Genomic DNA, 20,125 nt, shown 5'->3' with positions numbered 1-20,125 from the left:
TCTATTTCAAAGTCACATAAAACTGTACTATATTTGCTGATAGGTGAATTAATTATGTGAAACCAAAATCAGTGCCTAACAACCAGGGAGCTTAACAATGTTGTAACCTTGCCAGCCTTGACAGTCCCATGGGGGACTCTTCTCCTGCCATCCCATCAAAAGGGTCTTTTTCACCAAGCACAACTGAATCATACCTTAAAAGCCTTCCAAAATGCACACATGAAAATGATATAATTCAGTACCTATTGTCAATGAGACCGATTAATAGGGCCTGCATCAGTCAGTTTTTCCTGCCTCTCATAACATCAGTTCCAGCTCCAGATCACAGAACCTCCTCGCTAATTTTGCCGCTACTGTCAGTCTTTCACCAGGTCTGTGAAGAGAAGATAATTGCTGCTTCAATCTGTCTCTGGGCTGAGAAGAGTTTGACATATTATGTGGTCTGGGAGGAAAACAACATTCAGGAAAAAAAGAAAAACAAAAAAAAAATCATAAAAGGATGGGGGGACATTTTAAAAGGAGTAAAAAAATCCTTTCCTCCCTCCTTAGCAGACGAACCTGTGATCCCCAGGCTTTATACCCAGAGGCTGCATTTTAACCGCAGGTAAGTAGCTAACCTTTCCAAACACCTTGCAGCACAATGCTTTCTGTGAGAACGCTGCTGTGCAGCGCAATCCTGTGGCGAACTACATGAAGCCTGAGAACAAATGTGCGCCTAACTCTGCTCAAAAAAGTCCTTCAGGAAACCCGTTGCGAACAAACGCCCCCCGCCAAATTACAAAGGGAGCGTGTCCTTCCTCCAGCACCCCTGCGCTGCGGGAGGCTGGTGGGTGCTCCTCCGACTACCCCCAGCTCCCCCCAGCCCGCATGAGGAGGGATTTTCGCAGGCAAACAAGTTTAAGCAATTTAAAATTCTCACAACGGGGGGTCCCCGCCTCAGCCGCTGGGGGTGGGCGAGGGGCGGCGGGGCCGGGCCGGGCCGGCGGCGCTTCCCGCGGCGGCCCGGCGAGGGCGCTGCGAGCCCGGCCTTCGTGGGCAGCGCGCGGCGCCTCAGCGGCCCCGGGCGGCCCCGGCGGCGCGGGGGGAGCGGGGCCGGCGCCTCCCGCCTGCCTGCGCCGCTTCCCGGGGCACCGCCGCTTCCCGGGGCAGCGCCGCTCTGCGACCCCTCGGCCCACGAAGGGTCCCCCTTCCACCGCCACGGGCTCGCTGCCCCCGCGGGGCAGCCGGTGCCGCCGTCGGTCCGGCTGTCCCAAGAGCGCTGGGGGGACAGCTCTCCGTGCCGTGCCCCCTCGGTGTTCCCTTGCCGCGGGGCAAACGGGGACGGGCAAGCCCGGCGGAGAGCCCTCGGAGCGGTGGTAGCCCCCAGCCGCTGCCCGGCCAGGCTGCCTTGCCCCCCGGGCCGGCTGCACGGCGGGTCGGGCTGGGCAGGCGAGCGGCCGGCGGCGGAGACCGCGGGCTGCCGGCAGGGAAAGTTGGAAAGGTCTCGGGGAGAGCCGGGGCAGCGGGCGGGCAGCGGGGTGGCGGGCGCGGAGGAGGAGCGGGGAAGAGCCGCACCGGGAGGAGCCCGAGGAGATCTGCGGGCGGCGCATCAGGCGCCTCCGGGGTAGAGGAGAGGGAGGACCCGGGCGGGGAGCACCGCTCCGGGTACCGGTGGCCGGGAAGGGAGAGCTCCGGCGGCAGCCAGGGAAGGCGGGGGCACAGCCGGTGACCTGCCGCAGATCGGCTCATCCGCCGCCGCCGGAGGATGCACGAAGCGCCGCCCGCCCGCACGGCCCCGCCGCCGCCGCCTCCTCCCCAGGGCGGCTGCGGACAGCGGCGGGAGCGCCAGCGGAGATAGGGGAACGCGGGGAAAGTTGTGCGGGCCGGGCGTAGGGCTGCGTGCCCCCCTGGGGCAGGAGGGCACCGCCGGCATCAGCGCGGAGAAAGTGGGGTTGGAGAGCAGTTTCTGGTCTCGCTGCCAGCGAACAGCGAAGCGCATTTAACCAGTATTACGGGGATGAAGGGAAACTGGGAAAGTAACTCGGAAAAGTGAGAGGGATTTTTTTTTTCCTTCCCTCTGTTTTCCTCCTAATCCGACAAGAGCCGTTTAAAAGGAAAGCAAAAGCCGCCGTGTGCGCCCGCTGCTGGGAAAGGCACGGGAGAGGAGAGCACTGCACACCGGCACCCCTGCCCACGCTGGGCGAGGGTGCGGGATCCTGTGCTCGGCTCTTCCCCGACACCACCGTGTACCAAAGCAGCTACTTATAGTAAACTGATTCATCATACGACAGAGCGCAGGAAGGTGAGACAGAAGCAGGAACAGAAACTAACACTGAAAGGAAGAAAGGAAAAAAAAAAGCGACTGCGAATTACTTCCAGAGAAAGTGGGTGGATGTTGTGCAGCAGCGACCTGGGATTTTAGGGGATGCACCCTTATGTTTTGCTTCTCTCTAGTCCGAGCCTCCCTTCTCCGGTGGCAGAAGGCGGTTGTACTTGGTACAAGAAGAGGAATAAGCAGGAGGGGGTTCGCTCAGCAGTGCTTGCAGTGCCCTACTGATCTGCTTTAAGGATTTTTTTCTTTTCCTGGTGGATGTTTTCTTGACCTTGATTTTGAGACCTCTTACTTGCATCGCAGTTTTTGTGGCTTTATTTCCTTTGGAGAAAAGTGGAAAGGGGGAGGCTGGCTTCGGTGCTGAAAGTTGCAATCATTATTATTCTGGAGCCAGCATGTGCACCAACATAGTCTACGAGTGGCTGAAGACCCTGCAGCTCCCCCAGTACGCGGAGTCCTTCGTCGATAATGGCTACGACGACCTGGAGGTCTGCAAGCAGATCGGCGACCCCGACCTGGATGCCATCGGCGTGGCCGTGCCCCACCACCGGCGCCGAATCCACGAAGCCGTGCGGCGGCTGAAGGAGGCGGACGAGGGGGCGGCGGGGCTCTACTTCACCCTGGAGCCGCCGCCGCCGCCCCCCGGCCCCGCCGGGCGCTGCCCCCGCCGGGCGGGGGGGCCGGAGGAGCCCCGGCGGGGAGCGGCCCCCAGGGCCCGGCCCGGCGGGCGGCGGGGGACGGCCGGTGGCGGGGGGCTGGTCGCGTACCCCAGGCTGAAGCTGAAGATCATGATCCGGGACAAGCTCATCCGCGACGGCATCAACCTGAGCAAACCGCCCTACTCCAACAAGGTAAAAGGGTCCCCGCTGGCCGCCACCCCAGGAGGAACCGTGGCTGTCGGGTGTGGAGGGGTAGCGGGGCAGCTGGGCTGGAGATGCGGGGTTCGGCAGGGTCTGGTCCTGCCTCTGCCATATACTGGTGCTGACTTTCTCCAGTTGTGCCTGTGGCATTTTGGAGGGGAATATGGTAGGGACTGAGCAAGGTGTGAAGAGTAGTGGGGGCCAACAAAGGTCAGCTCCACCAGCACTTTTGGCATTGGTGGTATGGTATGGCGCTGTGTTTTGGTTTTGCCTCCCTTTTTTTTCATTAACAGGTTCTTTTAGTCCAGTTTAGTTTGAGTTGGGAAAGTGGAAGTTTTGACAGGATGGTCTTAATGGTTTGGGCATTTGTTCATCTTTTCTGTGAAACTTTTCCATTGTGTTGAAGAGGAGTGGCTTCTCATCTTCTGCTAGTAGTCCTGTTTTAATGTCAGTTTCTGTTGGTGAAATGGCTCCTGAAGCAGGTGGTCATCTGGCTGGAGGAAGAACTCCAGCAGCTGAATCCAACTGTTTCCTGGATTTATTTGCTGGAAGATGGTAGTGACTGGTGAATGTTATTCATCAGCTGCTCCAGCACAGGTCAGCCAATCTCTAGGATGCACAGTCTGCTGAGTCACCAGAAGAAGGCATCACAGAAGAGTCTGTTCCAGTCTGATGAAACCTCAATGTTTACCTAATTTGTATCTTTTGAAAAGGTTACAATGTAAGATTCATCAGTTTTGAAAGTTTGAAATTGTTTTGTCTGAAATTTTTGGTAGGTTTCCTGCTGAAAATGTAATAGGCAGAATAAGTAAAACAATAGAATAAAGTGAATAATACCATGGAGAAGAAAATGATGTGTGAAAGAAACTAAGGTGTTATAATGCACAGGGGTTTCAGAGTTCAGACTGAAGTGCTTCAGAGTAGCTTGATGACCCAAGTTGCCTCTATTTTCTTCAATGATTTGAAGTCTCATTTTTCAGGCAGACTGAGCGCTTGATGTTGACCTTCAACTTGTGGGTACTTTTTCCCTCTGAAATGCTTATGAATGTATGGAAGCAAGGTGATGGGGAGGGCTGCAAGTCTAGGTTTACAGAAATGTGAGGAATTAAAATTGAGATTGTGTTATCTGCTGTCAGGAACGTTGGTGTGAGGATAATGGGTAAAATTCAACTTGGGTAACATTGTGAAGGTGCAGATAATAAAACTGCAAATTCCAATATTCCAATATTTTTTAATATCTCAGTGACAAGGGCCCATAGTCTCTTCTCAAGTACAGCACAGTTGTCTGGTTTGGGATATTTATTTATTCCATTTTCCTGAACTTCTGACTGATAACATGGTAAGAGACGTTATGTCAAATTTAGCATTTATGAAAATATAGTCTAAGTGCAGCATCTTCCAAAAGTTTCTTATCATTTTGGGGAGATTTCTTTCCCCGCTACCATTTAGAGGAACACATCATTACATTGAAATTACCATTACATGTCTGATATAAAAGAAATTCCATGGAAGTTCTGGTTTGTCAGCATAGCTGCACCACATTACCACCTCCACAGCTATGTTTCACTTCTTCCTTTTGACTTTGTGTGTGTTCTTAGTTACCAATTCAGTCTTTCTAAGTGGATCCTCTGCCTTCTCTCTGTGGTATTTTAAAGTTGTGTAGAAGTGGCACTTTGAGCCATGTTTTAGGGGCAGACTTAGCAGTGCTGGGTAACAGATGGACTCAGTGGTCTTAAAGGTCTTTTCCAACTTAAATGATTCTATGATACTCTTACACGGGAATTGTAAAATGTGTAAGATGCCAGCATATGACATCAAGGCAATTCAAATCCTTGGCATTGATTTCTTCTTTAGCTCACTCTATTTTAATTTGATGGGTCTGATAATAATGTGGATTAACTGTCAGGACAAGCTTGCCTTACACAGAAAGCATCACTCATCTTTAATTGTTTTAAATCTAAATGTAATCTTTTGGAATACAAAAGATACCAAGTTTACTTTCCTTGTTTTATTTCAGGCTGTGGTGTCAATGTATTTATTTTGGATAATAAATGCATATAGTATCACTTTTTACAGTAACAGAAACAACTTTCTCTCAGTGTGAATCACTTCACATTGTAGCATGTTGTAAGAAACCATAAGGCTGGCAAGATTTGAGTGTGTGTTGCTCAACATGCATTATTCTGAATGCCGCCCACCATAGTAATCTATCTCCAGAGTGGCTTAAAATGAATAGCAAAAGATCACGTCACTGTACATTATTCATTGGATGTTGTTTAGAGCAAGAAAGATTAAATACTGTATTTTTGCATCTGGGAAACAGCCATATTATAGCAGTGTCTCTTAAAAAGAACTCCAACAAAACCCCAAAAAACCCAACAAAGTCAAACTGTAGAAAATTATGGGTATAATTTAAGCATTAGAGTTTTAATATAGAATATGCAGCATATAGGCTTCTGCATGTCAAAAGAAGCTGAATGTATTTTCTGCAGCACACAGGATTAAAGAATCAGCTTGAAGTTTATGTCATTTTTTTGTATACATTTACCACTCATCCTTGTCATGTGGAACGTTCTGGAGTGAGGCATTAGACCACTGACCTACCTATTCAATATCTATTTGCATTTCTGGTTATGCTGAGCTGCATACTAGTCTTCCATGGCTTATGTGGAGGATGCCATCTTTTCTTTTTAATATCTGTACACAGAAATTAGTATCTATGAGGGCAGGAGCCTGCTGGTGTGTGTATGTGTGTAAATGTATGTATGTGTATGCATTTCACTTGTTTCCTGAAGAGTACTTTTTGGATTCATTTATGAAGTTCTCAAGCAATATTTGGTGTTTTATTTGAAAACATTCCAGAGAACTGGAACAGTTGCTCCCCTGTCTTCTTCAGAGCCTTTTGCTAGCTGGCTGAGCTGTATGTGTCAAAAGATCAAAAATTAATATTGGGTGTGGCTGTGGAGATGTTAAAAGCATCCTTTTGTTCTCCTTTTTGCTGTAGTTTCAGATGAAAGGTGGAAAAACAGAGTAGGCAGAATACAAATCTATTGCTATGGTAAATTTTAACTTAACTTTGATTACAGTCAGCAGAAATGGCTAACAGCTACTTAGCAGAGCTTAATATAAATCCCTTAAAAGACGTGCAGACTTGGAATTGAAACCATGTGTGTGGGTGACTTCAGACACAGAGAATTATCATAAGCCATCTTGATTATTTCCATGGAGAATTTGAATGAGGCCTCACCTCCTTATATTGCATCCTATGTGTATTTCAGGTAAACCAAGGAAGGAAACTGTAACGGAGGAGAACTCTACAGGTGTCAGATTTTGCTCCATGTTGATAATGCTCCATAGTACTCAAAGCCTTATGTTTTAGTTTATTTACCATGCTTGCTATTGCTGGCTGGTAGCCTTAGGAGTCCCACATGTCTAAGAAATTTCTTGTGGAGGTGATGGGAGTTAATGCCCTTCAGACAAGAGCCCATCTTGTCATCTTGAAACATCTAGCTGCTCAAAAAAATAATCTTTGATGATTATAATTCTGAGTTAACTAGGAAGTGAATTATGCCCAGCGTAGAAAGACTTTTAACAATCTTTTGCCCCGTAGAAGTTTTGGGAAATTAATTGATGGCAGAAGGAAACCAAAATGAGCAGACCCCTGTGTCACAGTGTAGATAAATGAAGGAAAATGTAGCACTGACCTGAACCAGCTGAATCTGTGAAGTGTAGCCATTAACTTCACACAAAAACACTTCTTTGGTGGGTTTATTCCAAAATGGGTAGTGTCCATGCTGGGTTTGAGCAGGAGTAAAGTCACTAAATGTAACTGTGAAAGAGAGAGCAGAGGAGCATTCAGTTTGTCAATATAAAGATAAGTTGGGTACCTTGTTGTGTAACATGCCAAGAGAAATTTAGTACTCTATTTATCTTGAATATAGATTAAGTGACATTTAATAGTTTACTGGAATTTCATTATTATTTCTAATTGAAATAAATGGCCTGACCTGTTTCTTGAAGAACTTTATTCAATTTTTCATCTGCAGAGAATTGCAAGTACATTAAAAACATACATGCATTAAATTTCCCACACCAATTAAGATGATTTGCTTGCCTTGGTAAAGTTATAGTCATGGAGATTTCAATATTTATTAGAGAGAATAAAACTGTAGTGTGACATATGTACATGTACGTGACTTCATTGTCACTCACTGTGCTCTTCATGAATATCAGCATGCTTGGAAAACAAACACTAAAAATTCAGATGCATGAGATCATAATCTCAAGAGTTCAAGCAGATGTAGAAAAGTAATATGTCAGATCCAAGTGAGTATCTGCTTAAACACCCAAACACATTCTTTTTAAGTTATATGCTGATAATATAGCACAGATTTGGGGTTCTGATTATGTCTTTGTTTAATCCTTGCTACTACAAAATGAGGAATATTTCACATAAGTTAAGTCTTAAGAGATAATGACACCAGTAATACTGCTTTGAAATACACTGGTTCAAGCTGGGGCTGGATAATGTAATCAGCACTTTAGATACCTACAGAAGTGAATTCAGCAAATTAAAAATATTGTGCTTTGAAGAGATGGCAACACTTACCTATACTGGAATTAAACATGAACCTTTTTCTAAAGACCTGGCTGCTTTAGAATAACTGCATCAACTCTGATTAGCAGAGCATTCTCAAATATGCCTTGGGGAAAGCTGCCTATTGACAGAAGTACTAGTGCATTAAGTAGTAACAATATTTTCATGGCAATAAATTAGCAAAGCTACAGGCAATGTTCAGGAAGTAAAAAGGTATTTTATATAAGATACCACTTTGACTTCACAACTTTTTTTTCTTTTGAAGAAAACATAGCACCTCATATATTTGGCATCTGTTTCAAAGTCCCAGTTTGTTAAACTTGCTATAAAAACAAACTGGAAAAGATCTTCCCATCAGCCCATTAAAAAAATGTTGCAGAATATGAACAATACAATACTATACTCTGTTTACATTTGAATTGTTCTTGAATATTTTAAAGTGTATTCAATCTCCTCTAGAAATATTAAATTAAAATCTTCATGAGTTTCATTATTTTTCAATTTAGAGGGGAGGGGAGGTGTCTTTAGGGTACATTACAGGTAGAGTCCTGAGAGAGGATAGTATCAACTCCACAATTTTCTTGCCCCCTTTCCACAAGTGTTAAGAGTAATTTCTGAGCTCTGATCGTGGTGTGGGCTGGCAGAGGAGCTGTGTGGGACTGAGCAGCTGCCCTGCAAGGGGAATTCTTCTTGGATCCTCCACAAGGCTCTAAGTTTGAAGGAAAAGCTAAACTTAAAAGTTCCTGCCAAGAGAGAAATGCCTAGCATCTCATAGTTCCTTGAGGGCTTTCTGCTTCCCCCAAAGAACTTGATTCAGTCAGAGCTCTATAGTGCAAAGCAAAACTGATGTTTCCCACCTGCGTGGTTATATGTAAATACTGCACCTTAACAGGGATACCAGCAGCAGTGTGACAAAAGTTCTGTCTACCAGTTTCACTCACACACTGATAACCTGTCCTGAGTAAGTTTGGTGATCATAAGTTGTTCAGGAAAGTAAAATCATTTTAGGGAAAATATTTGTGTTGATAACCCCACTCCCAGAGCTTCTGTCTCTGCCATATGTAGGACAATGAAGCCCATGCACACAACTATGCATGTGGAATACAAAAATACCAAACCAAGATAATTTCTCACCAAAAAAGTAATCTTGTGAGCCATGTTTCTACCTTTGCTTATGACCAATATGAATATCTCACATGTTGCATAATATATAGGGCAACTGAGTCCCTGATTTCTGACATGGAATTTAAGGATTTGTTTAAAGTCATGACAGATTGTAGACAGATGAGGCACTGGGACCTGCTGCAGCAGTCCTTGTCTATTGCCTTAGGATTAATAGTAAACTTCCTTATGTGTAAGTAACAGAAAAAGTGATCGAGGAATAACTGGTGGCCTGACTCCATGGCAATTAGTTATGCTTGTTAATTCTCTGTGTTAGTTATACCCTGTGTGCAAATGTCATTTTAGAGGCTCCCTATCCACTAAGGTGTATAGTTCCATACATAACTTGAAACATACTAACAGCCATTACAGAGTTTTTGAAAAGTGCAGCAGAGAGGTTTAAATTGACAGGAATACTATTATGGCAGATTAGGAACAAATTTATTATATCACTTACAGGAAGTCACTTACTGGCTTGAGACGCTTCTACAGCAGAAGAGGATGGAATGTGTTAATACTAGAATGTAGGTTCAACGTTTGAATTTCTTGCTTTGTCAGTTTGAATGAGCCCCTCTGCTTGGTGTTTGAAAAAGCTATCTGTTCAATCTCTTTGTCTAGGCTAATATGACATCTCACATTGATGTGCTTATCTTGACAAATGTGGTGGCTTGTGCACCCTGCAGGAATCGTCTTTTATTAAAAGAGCACAACATGGCTATGTTTAGCACTGCCGCGTTATTTTGGGAATGGCTGTGCAGCAGGAAGGGGAGAATCGGGTGAACCTTCCATGACACTGGCAGCCTGTGAGCCAAGCCGGCCCAAAGCTGTCTCCAGTGACTCATCCAGCCTCTTCAGTTTGTTACTTGCAGATAGTAAAAAAACTTTTCTTATGATTTTGCAAAACAAAAAAGAAGTGGCGTGTCACGTGAAACATAAGTAGAAGGACCTTCAAATAGTGTCTCATCTTCGTTCTCACCAACTCAGCAGGATGGGAATGACAGTGATTCATGCCTCTCGCGGGAGTCCTGTTCTTCCAGTTGGTCTCACTCCCGGTGAAGTCAGTGGAGGTTTTGCCAGGGATTTCATTTGATGTTGCTTTTTGAGTGAGGTGTTCAAATTTAAATCAGCTAACAAGCATACCCTTACAGGCTGTATTTGCCATGGTGGACAAGAACAGGATTGCATGAGTTTAGAACGGTAAATATAACAGTAGCATGAAAAAAAAGAAATCAGAGTTTTCAGAGCTTAAAGTATCACCATTAAACAGTAGTGAGGCAGACTTTTGAACATAGATCTTACAGAGTCTATGCTAGAATAAATGTTTGGTAAATCTTCTCTGAAATCTCCCCTAATGTGTATTGGTTGGAGTTAGCAGTTTACAGCCATCCTCTCAGTAACTTAAAATAATGGAGAAATAGCAATAATATATGGCAAATAAACTTTATAGGCAGGTACAAATGTATGGCTTCTACACATCTGGGTTTTTTCCCAGAATAATTGCATTGGTTTTGAGGAAACACAACCTGATGCAGGCATGGTGCCTGCATCATTGCATATGATGTCAATCTTTTAGAGAAATTAAGTCTGGTTCTGATGTCTGTGCCTCAAAAATACACAGTAAACTAGGCCTGGTTAAGAAAAGAGCTAAAAGGCTGGGAAAAAACCCTTGCCTTTCTCTCAGGGGCTAAGGAAATCTTGTACTGTTTTTTTTCCCAGAGTTAATTAAGTGGCCACTTGGCCATGCTTTCACATGCACAGAAGGAAATATTTTTATTAGGAGAAAAAGGCATTGAGAACTTCCATGACTGAGATCTGGAACTAGGCTATTCATGCTGTGAAGAAGGCCAAAAGCCAGTATAAACCAAAAACTTAGTAAGTTAATATTCCACAGAGGAAAAAACCAAAACAACATCCAGACAAAACTAGAAGTCTGTGCCATTTTTTCATCAGTGCGCTTAGTTTGTGGATAGAGAAGTTTGCTGGATGTGGTACCTCTGTACTAGAATGCTCCTGTCCTTTGGGCTCCACATTTCCCAGCCCAGAGCCTTCTGTGTACCCCAGAGCTACCCATTCCCTGACTTCTCCTAAATAATCTCCTCAAAGTCTGCCTCAAGATACACTATCTTCTTTCCTGAAAGCACTCTCTTTCCCCCACAAGAATATATATCTTTTGTCTTTGGTCTCCCTAACATTTTTTTCTACTAATCTACATTCTGTATGAATTTCATTCCATCTCCCTCTCCTGCTGCCCAGTGTCTCAGGCTGCTCTTTGGATCCTTCTCTTTCCTCCCTTATATTCTAATGAGAAGAGAAACTTTCTCTGCCACTCAGGAGAGTGGGGCAACCACTTCTCTGTCCATTGTGCTCAGTGTCCCCAGCTGCCTTTCCACTGACTTGCACGGTGACTGAACCCAGTTTGTTCTCATAAAATGAAAGTTCAATGTTAAAAATTTCCATCTTAAAACTGCCACATGAAGCAGTCATCCAAAATCCCTTGAACCCCAGTTTTGTGACAGAAAGAAGGGATTGATGTAGGAAAAGGAAGATGTAGAATAGCTTTTGAACTGCTCTATGGGACCGATATGGTCTTTTTGAAGCAGGACTCAATATATTCTTAAAAAAAAAAAAAGTTGTAACCTCAATGCAAAATTTTGAAAGACTTTTCTTTTTGCATATTTTTCTAGTTCTAATAATATGATCATAACCATTGCTTCTAATTGCAGCATCTCTGAATTCTTGTTCAGTTGTTTTTTGTTTGCCAAAATGTTTTTCTTGGGATTTTATTTAAACGTTTTCTACTTATAACTGCTTGTATTGTACTACATTAAGAATTTTTGTGCAAATGCATCTCTGACCTCTTGTTTACCTCATAATTAAGGTTTCCCCCTAAATATCGAGCTATTAGTTTAGCAGAAGTTTTTCAGCAGTTAGGGAATGAAAAGTACCAGAATGAAGAATCATCAAGACTATCATAGGTCTTCATGTTCTAGTTCCTAAGCTAAAAATTTCAACCTAAATGTAAGGGCAAATGGCTATTTCAGCCTGAGTCTGCATTCTTTCTCACATCATACCAAATGTCAGAAGGGAATCTCATTTTAAAAAACTAACCTATAGAAACTAATGGTGGGAATTGAAATTGCTAACCAAGACGATTTTTTCCTTTTAAGGTATTAACGCTTAAAAGAGAAGAAAACAGATAATAAGGAAATGGAACTAAAACAAGAGTAATTTTGATTTAACCTGCTCTTTTTTCATGTGAAGAAAATTTATTGGACTTTCCTATGATAACTTCTAAATAAGATTTTGCCAAGAGGGCCTTTCAGAGAGAGCATTTTCACATGCACTTAGTATTTGCACAGTGTTAAAAATAATGCTCTGTAGTTTGTGGAGTAGGATGGAGCAAGAGGAAGTTTGACAAGAATACCACTAGCTGGTTTCTGTCCAGCTCTAAAAATTACACACAGTAGGGACATACTTCATAGAGCCAATTAGATTAGAAGTAATAAAATGTGTATTTGTCATTACCAGTAATGACAAAACAACCCCAAACAAACCCCCCAGTCACTCATTTTATATCTCTTAAAGAACTAACATTTGTATCCCTAGCAAAGGCTAAAACAAAATTCTTCAGTATTTCTTTGGGTTATGGTCTAAAATGTCCTTGTTTGAAGCAGTGTTGAAAAATTCTCTTTTCAGTAGTGTTTTGGGTCCTTATGCAATAGTTCCCCAGGAAAATCTTTTTTGTTCTCTTTGATAGAAAGGCATGCATGTGCTGTCAAGTGAAAGGAAGGGAGCTTATTTTCTATCAGGCAGCAATGGAAATCAGCTGAGCCAGGCTTGCTCCAGAGTGCTCCCAGGCTGGTGGCCTCAGTGCTCATTTACCTCTATAAATATGAGTAGCACTGCATAACCTTGAGCTTTCTGGAGATACTTTTTTAAAGAGGGTTTTGCCTGCAGTGACACTTGTTGTGGGTAAGTTTTTTATGCATGTCATTGAAAGCAGATGTTATCATAATAAGAGATAGTCTGAGGTGGAGGTTGTCTAATACTGATGTTATAGCAAGTATGTACTAGTTTGAGTGTTGTGCTCTTTATAAACTATTGCATCACTTAAGAAATTGGGTGGCTTTCCTATGAGTCTTCAGTAGTGGGTATTAAATAAGAAGCTGTAAAGGATTGATGTATTCTCCTAAGGAATTATTAATCACAGAGCTGGAAACACACTTAAAAAGAATTTATATTCTTAACTTATGTATATTAAAAAGAACTGCTTATGCAACCAGTGGATTAATTTAGTCAATTCTAATGGTGTCTATGAGGAAATAAGCTATTGCAGTATATCCTATGCAGTGTATATACCTATATACCTGTGCAGTATCCATATATATGTGTGTGATGGGTTTGGAAGAAGTATGGTTTTGTCTAGGGTTTTATAGACCTCTCAGTGGCTGAAATTGATGTAATAGTTAATATTATTGATCCCATTTTGGAAAATAAGTCAGAAATTCCTTTGTGCTGAGCATATTTCTTCCTATGGGGACAAGGAAATGAGTATCATCTTCTCAATAATAAATATCAGCTTTGTACTTATAATGAATATGAATTAAATTCAAGGTGAAGTTATTGAAAGAATTTCAAAGACTTATTTTTCTTCTCTTTGTATCTCATCATGTTTACCATGGAAAAATGTCTTTCTCTAATTTGAATTTGCCATACAAGTAGACAAAAACAGTATGATATTTTTACTTAGTACATTCTAACTTTAAAGTCTTCCTTTTTTGTTTTGTGCACTATGACTCAAGCTTCATGTGCTTGATAACTTTCAGTTTATAGATGTCTAATTTAAAGTTTTCAAGTTGTTTTATTTCTAGGATTGGTTAGCCTTCAAATCATGGTACTGTTCTGCTCTAAACTTTTAGAGTTGGTATCCTAAAAAATTACTTTTAGACTGACTTGGGTGCTATCACTAGTACCTTTACTGCCCCTCCTGAAACTGATGTGCTCTTGGGTGGTAACTGGTGTGTTTTTATTCTGCCTTTTTTTTTTTTTAGTTCCTCCTTCTCCTTTTGATGTCTTCCTTTATTTTAGTGTGTGTTTGTCTTGCTAAGTGCTTAATTTACACACACACACAAAAAAAACCTACGCTCTTTTAGATAGTTACCTGATTAGCAATTATCTGTTAGTGGTTATGTTTATCTCATGAACAATAGTAAGCTAACAGAGAAATATTTATGTCTGTAATATTGCATGGGTTTAGGGGCATGTATGAATATTTAAAAGCATTACTGAAACCCCTAAAATGAAAACCTGAACAGACTACAAAATGGAATTTTTGTCTTGCAATACTTTCTTGTGGTCTGCTCGTAGCAGAGAAAAATTATTAGCTGCCTGAAGGTGAGACCTACAGCATATGAATTGTATGTTGCTGGTTAAATAGCTCTTTGATAGAAGAGGAAACTTCTGCAGTTTAAATGTTATCAGTTATCTTTTCTATAGTAGGGTTTTCAAATTAAAATCATATTTACAGTAGATTCTGTCAGGTTTTTAGGCCATGGCCATTACTCTCATCATGTGAGTTGGTGGAGATTTTGCTATTGATTTTGTTGGGAATGGACTGAGGATTTTGCCAAGGAGCTACAACTGTTCTTTCAAAGTACTAAATTAAAACTGTAACCATTATGGTTTCTGGTTGAAATCTTGCCTAGATTTAAATGGTTTTTAAAACATATTTTTATTAGCTGCTATTTTCACGAGGTGGTAAAGTCCTTTCTCCTTGGAACGAGCCACTGAGACTTTGGGTGCCCTTTCCCCCCAGTTAATGTTGTCAGCCAAATGCTGTTTAATAATTCTGTACCTCTTTTGTCTCTCTCTGGGGTATTTTGGGGGTGGTTTTTTTTTTTTGTTTTGCTTGTTTGCTTCTTTCTTTTTTTCTCTTATCCAAAACCCCGTCTCCCCTGCTGACCCACCCTTTTTATCAGTTTGGAGGCTTATAAGTTATAGCCTGGCAAACAGTCTGGTGAAATTCTGGATGGTTTTCCATTTTTGAACTGGAAGTTGCGAAAGAGAAAATGTAGTCAGTAATAATGAGATTTTTTTTTTTTTGGTACATGAAAAATATTGAGAAGTCAAGAAACAGAATAAATTTATAACTGTTTTTTAATTACAGTAATTTCATGATTATAAGCCGCACCATTTTGACTAAAATTTTGGTCCGAACCTGAAGTGTGGCTTATAATCAGGTGCAGCTTATATATGGACAAAGAACGAAAAGTTGCTGTTTTAGTTTGGAGGACAGGTGTCTGCTGAGAAAGGCAGGAGCCTCTCTTTGAAATGGAGAATGTAAACCCCCTCCCTCCAAATTATTATAATTTTGAAATCAAGGGGCTTTCAGGCAAAAACATGGGAATTAGGAATAACAGTTCTTTTCTAGGGAAATTAAAATAGAAATACACTGCTACAAAGAAACAAACTCCAAACCCTGACAAAGTCAGAGTACAACCTGACACCCCGTCAGGCAGGATGTTGGTAGCAGTCCCATTAAATGGTGGCTGCATCCTCCTGCAGTGACAGATGTGATTCAGTTGGAGCAGTGCTCCTGTACAAGGTGCAGTTTCCCTCCCAAGGTCCAGTGGTGATGTGGAGAAATCCAGTTTTCCTCTGGAGTCCAGTGGAAAAAGGGGCTCCCTTAGTGTCCCAAAACCTCTGTTTTTATCTTGGTAAGAAATGTTGGGCTCTTCCCCCTGGCTGGAGCAGCTTCCAATGGGATGCAGTACTTTTATCAGTCACAGAGTGGGACTCAATGGCCATTGGCAGAAAATGACTCACTGGAGGAAGGATGGGTTGTGAAAAGATAAAGAACAATGCCCTGCCTGGTTTCAATGGATGGCCCACTAGCAGAATATCTGCCGTTGAGATAAGGATCACTGCCCCCATCCTCAACAGATGGTGATAGAACAGATACCTTTTATCACACTCTGTATTGTAACGTGCGGCTTATAATCAGGTGCGGCTTATGTATGGACAAAGAACGAAAAGTTGCCAACACCCGGAAGTGCGGCTTATAATTGTGAAATTACTGTACCTACTGATGCTGTATATCTCTTTCAAGAAAATTTTTAACCTATTTAAGAAGAGTAATCCCATATTTTAATTATTGGTGCCTTACTAGGCTTAAACTGCTTGGGAGGAGCAAAACTTGGAAAGGAGGTATTAGCTATAATAAAGAAATGGCTACAAAGCCAGACTGAGGGGAAAAAAGGGTTTTTGCACTGGAAGTTTGGATCATGCTGTTTTAGAACTGTATGCCCCAAGGGTCAGATCATTCAGACTTAAGTGAAGGGGTGGGATTTGTTTGGAGATGGGTGGATTGGTTTACTTTTATGTCTGGTCAGTCTTAAAGGTGGAAATTTTACAGACATTGTAACTAATCTCCTGTTCTTTTTTTTAATTTAAAGTCATGTGTTCAGAGGAGCTGTTGGCTGTCTGCCCATTTGCTCCCTTGCTTTTTCTTCAGAATCTATGGTTTCTACTCCCCTTTCTGATAAATATACACATTTTTTCAGACCTGTTAGCCCATTACTTGTGCTCATGTAGACCATCAGCCTGGGAAAAAAAAAAAAAAAAGGCTGAAAGGGTATGCTAATAACACCCTAAGGATGTTTTCTTTCTATATCCCCAAAACTATGTATAAAGAATACTTTTTCTATATCCCCAAAACTATGTATAAAGAATACTTAAACCCTGACTTTCCAAATACTGTCAGTGTCTTTTAAATACAAGAAAAAATTGGAAAAGAGAAGCATTTTTTTTTCAGAGGTTCATGTTTAAATCACAGCTCTGAATGTTGTTTAGACAGCTTGCAGCTGAAGAATGTTTCTTGCTGTTTTATATAAGCTTCTTTTTTTCCCCCTGTACACATAAGTGGTAGCGCTACATGGAAATGTGTATTTCTAAATACCAGAAAAAGGAGTGAAAATGATTCAGCTGTTTTCCATGTGTTCCTTGTCAATGTATCTAAGATTTGACCAAGTGGATGCTGCCTGAAATAATTCTGTTTATGTGACATCAGATCCACACAGGGAGTTCAATGTCCTTCTGCTGTTTGGCAAATTGGTAGCACTAACCCTTGGTAGTTTTTGTGACTGAAATACTTGTCCAATACCTTTGAGTAGAGGTGACATATTGGTACAGTAATTTCACGATTACAAGCCGCACTTCTGGGGTGTCGGCAACATTTCGTTTTTCCTCCATATACAAGCTGCACCGGATTGTAAGCTACCCTTTCGTTCACAGTGAGGATCTGTGTGCAACTTTCACAAAGTTGCCAAGCAGTAACAGAATCGCGGGAACGCGGGGTTTACTGGCTCAGGGCTGTGCGGGCTCGGCCCGGCTTCCCCTGCCGCGGAGCTGCCCCGGCCCGGCATGGCTCCCCTCTCCCCCGTGGCCGCCGGGGGCGGCCCTGGCCCTGCTCGGGGCCACACAGGCTTGGCTTGGCTCGGGGCTGCTGCATGCTCGCATTTCCGGTTGGCAAATTTCTGAACTTTTTTTTCATATATTAGCTGCTCCGGAATACAAGCCTCACTTCCGGGTACAGAGCAAAACTTTAGTCAAAATGATGCGGCTTATAATCGTGAAATTACTGTAAGTATTTTTTTCCTCAGTTGTAAATTGGGCTTTGAAACTGATGATTGACAAGCAGTTGTATAACTTTACAAAGGTCACATTACTGGTGATTTTAATCTAGCTATGTCTTGCTTTGACTACAGTAAGCTGTCTTTGCTGTTACAAGCTTTTCCTAAATCTTCTGTGCAACAGTTTTAGCTCTTGCTTCTTGCCACGTCTGCCATGGTCATGGAGAGTAAAGGTGTTTGTCTTGTCCTCTGGTGATAAACTTTAGCTGTGCAAGGATGTCGCTAAATTCTACCTGAAGGTGTCTGTTAACTAATAAAGATGACTCATTAATCCTTCTTTTAGGTTATACTTGCTAGGCCAGTTCTTGTTCTTTGGTCACCTCGCTTGTTGGACTGAAGGGCTCTGGCTGTTGAATTCCATTGGGGCCTTGCTGGTGTTGGGCATAAACCTTTGCAGTAGATAATTTGGTTTGCCCCATATGGCTGTTATCCTTTTGTCATGTTGTGATAGTGTGGATTTATGCCTTGGATCCACAAGTGGCCCCGAGACCTTGGATACCAGAACCAGCCATTTATTTTGCATTATTGGTGTATGCAGTGCTTTGTGATCAGTTGTGCTTTCTTACTGTTGTCCCTGAAGAATAACATTCCTGTATTTACCAGGCTCTCCCTCCAGTGTAAGACCATTTGGAAGTCTAAGCCTGTTTTTCTGTACACAAATACTCCATCCAGTTGAATGTGGCCTACTGATATAAAAAATCCTTTTTTCTCTACTCAAACCAGTATTAAAACCAGTGATTATTGCTGTAATGAGGACAGCCCCCTGCAAAACTTGTCTTGATCCCTCTTTAAATTTTTGTTTGTAAAAATGCTTTTTTTCCTCATATTTGTATTCATTCGTTGTTTTGGTTTATACTGTTCTTCTCTAGTTTACTAATCCAAATGTCTTGTGAAGCAGCATCAAAAGATCTAATGAATTTAAGATTTTTGGCATCTGCTTATTTCCTTTTTTTGGTGGCAACTTGTCTGGTATACAAAGAAATTAGGTTGATTTGACATAATCAATTCTAGACAAATCTAGATTGACTGTTAAACATTTTTTCACATTTTGATTAATTAAACAGAAGCATTTTTATGTGGGAGGATCAATAAATATTCCCTGTACAGCATAAAAATCTTGTCCAACAATGCATGTTTGTTTCAACCTTCTATTATCTTCCTTTACCAAGAAGTCACTGCTCTTGTTCGCTTACACCACCAATTTTGGGTGAGGGTAGCATGTTTTCTTGCGGAGCAGCAGCCCACCTCCTTGCATGCAGTCTCAATTTCCCCCCATGCTGTGATGGTAAACCCAGCCTCATAGGTGAGCACTTCTGCACGGCTGTTGATCCCTACATGGGTGACAGCGTCTGTCAGACAGAGACACCTGTGTGTCCTCTGCATTTCAGCTCCTGCTGGTTTTCTGGTGGATAGAGAGAACTCCACTTTAAACACTTTGTGCCTGAGCAGGATTAGCCTGTAGGCGCTGCAGGACTGAGCTTGTGTAAAAGTAGAGTCTGCAAAGGATGTATGCACACTATCATGAAATGTTGCACAGTAATTTAACCAGGGGAAGGGATGTGCTGCAGAAAAATGGAAAAGCCCTGGACAATTCAAATGCACAGGCAAGAGAAGAAAAAGCAAAAAATGTCACTCTTATGTTTCCTCAAGCCTTAGCACTGGAAGGGATACATGAGAAAAAGCCTCATGCTTGCATGTTGTATTTCTTACTCCCTACTTGCATAATGAACAAATCTTCTGGTTAATGCAGCCAGGAGCCCATGCAGTGTCTTGAATGTTGTCTGCGTTATCATCCTAATGGACTGAATATGTTTTGATTCACAAATACTGATCTTAATGAGAAGAGGGTAAGCTGCAGAATACTGGAGATTTTTTTTTTTCTTCTTAATTGCTGAACCACACATTCATCTACTTATGTGAAATCTGGTGTTTTCAACAGTTTATTTTTCAATAATGAAAGCCATTCTTAAATAATACTGTTGTAACCTACTTTCACCACACAATTCCTGAAAACAAACAGTTCAATATATTGCTTTTAGGGGAAACATTTTGCAGTTGTTCCTAGCCTGGAACTTTGGGGAAATTAGGAAATCACTTAGAGGAAGTTATAAATCTGTGTAAAGGGACTTTTAGATTAAAGACTACTTTTTCAACCATGACTGTGGCTCATAATAGAATGTATGGTCTGATCAAGTAGAGATTACTGTGTTGAGGCTGGGGGATGTAGGGGTGAGTTAGCAGGGAAGGGAAAGAAAGGGTGAGGAGAGGAAAGGGAAAGAAAGGGCAAAGTGTAGTTTTTGCCTTGTTTTCTTCAAATTCTGTCCCTGGAGATTCTGCAGGAAAGATCTGCAGATGGTCTCTTAATGATTTTTTTTTTTTTTTTTTTGCAGTGTCATTAATTTAGGAAAACACTCACCAGAATAAAAAGCAATTTTTATTGCACCCTACAATACACTTTAGTGACCAGTTGAAGCAAACAATGACATCAGTATGTAGGTGTGGAGGA

The 20,125-nt window shown here is 42.1% G+C and overlaps 1 protein-coding gene across 3 annotated transcripts in view; it reads left to right on the top strand.

Moving 5' to 3' along the window:
- The first annotated feature begins 1,573 nt into the window (after positions 1-1,573).
- LOC116993511 (SAM and SH3 domain-containing protein 1-like) overlaps positions 1,574-20,125 on the top strand; it is a 528,294-nt gene continuing 509,742 nt past the window's right edge. For all 3 annotated transcript variants that reach the window (XM_033054178.2, XM_033054180.2, XM_033054177.2), the window contains exon 1: positions 1,574-3,162. In XM_033054178.2, the coding sequence (XP_032910069.1) occupies positions 2,707-3,162 (456 nt within the window). In that variant the 5' untranslated portion in view covers positions 1,574-2,706. The remainder of the gene's footprint in view (positions 3,163-20,125) is intronic.

The sequence above is a fragment of the Catharus ustulatus genome, chromosome 3 (assembly GCF_009819885.2).
Source record: "Catharus ustulatus isolate bCatUst1 chromosome 3, bCatUst1.pri.v2, whole genome shotgun sequence".
NCBI classification, from domain to species: Eukaryota; Metazoa; Chordata; class Aves; order Passeriformes; family Turdidae; genus Catharus; species Catharus ustulatus.
The sequence above is the reverse complement of the archived record's forward strand: the minus strand, read 5'-3'. Positions and strand labels throughout refer to the sequence as shown.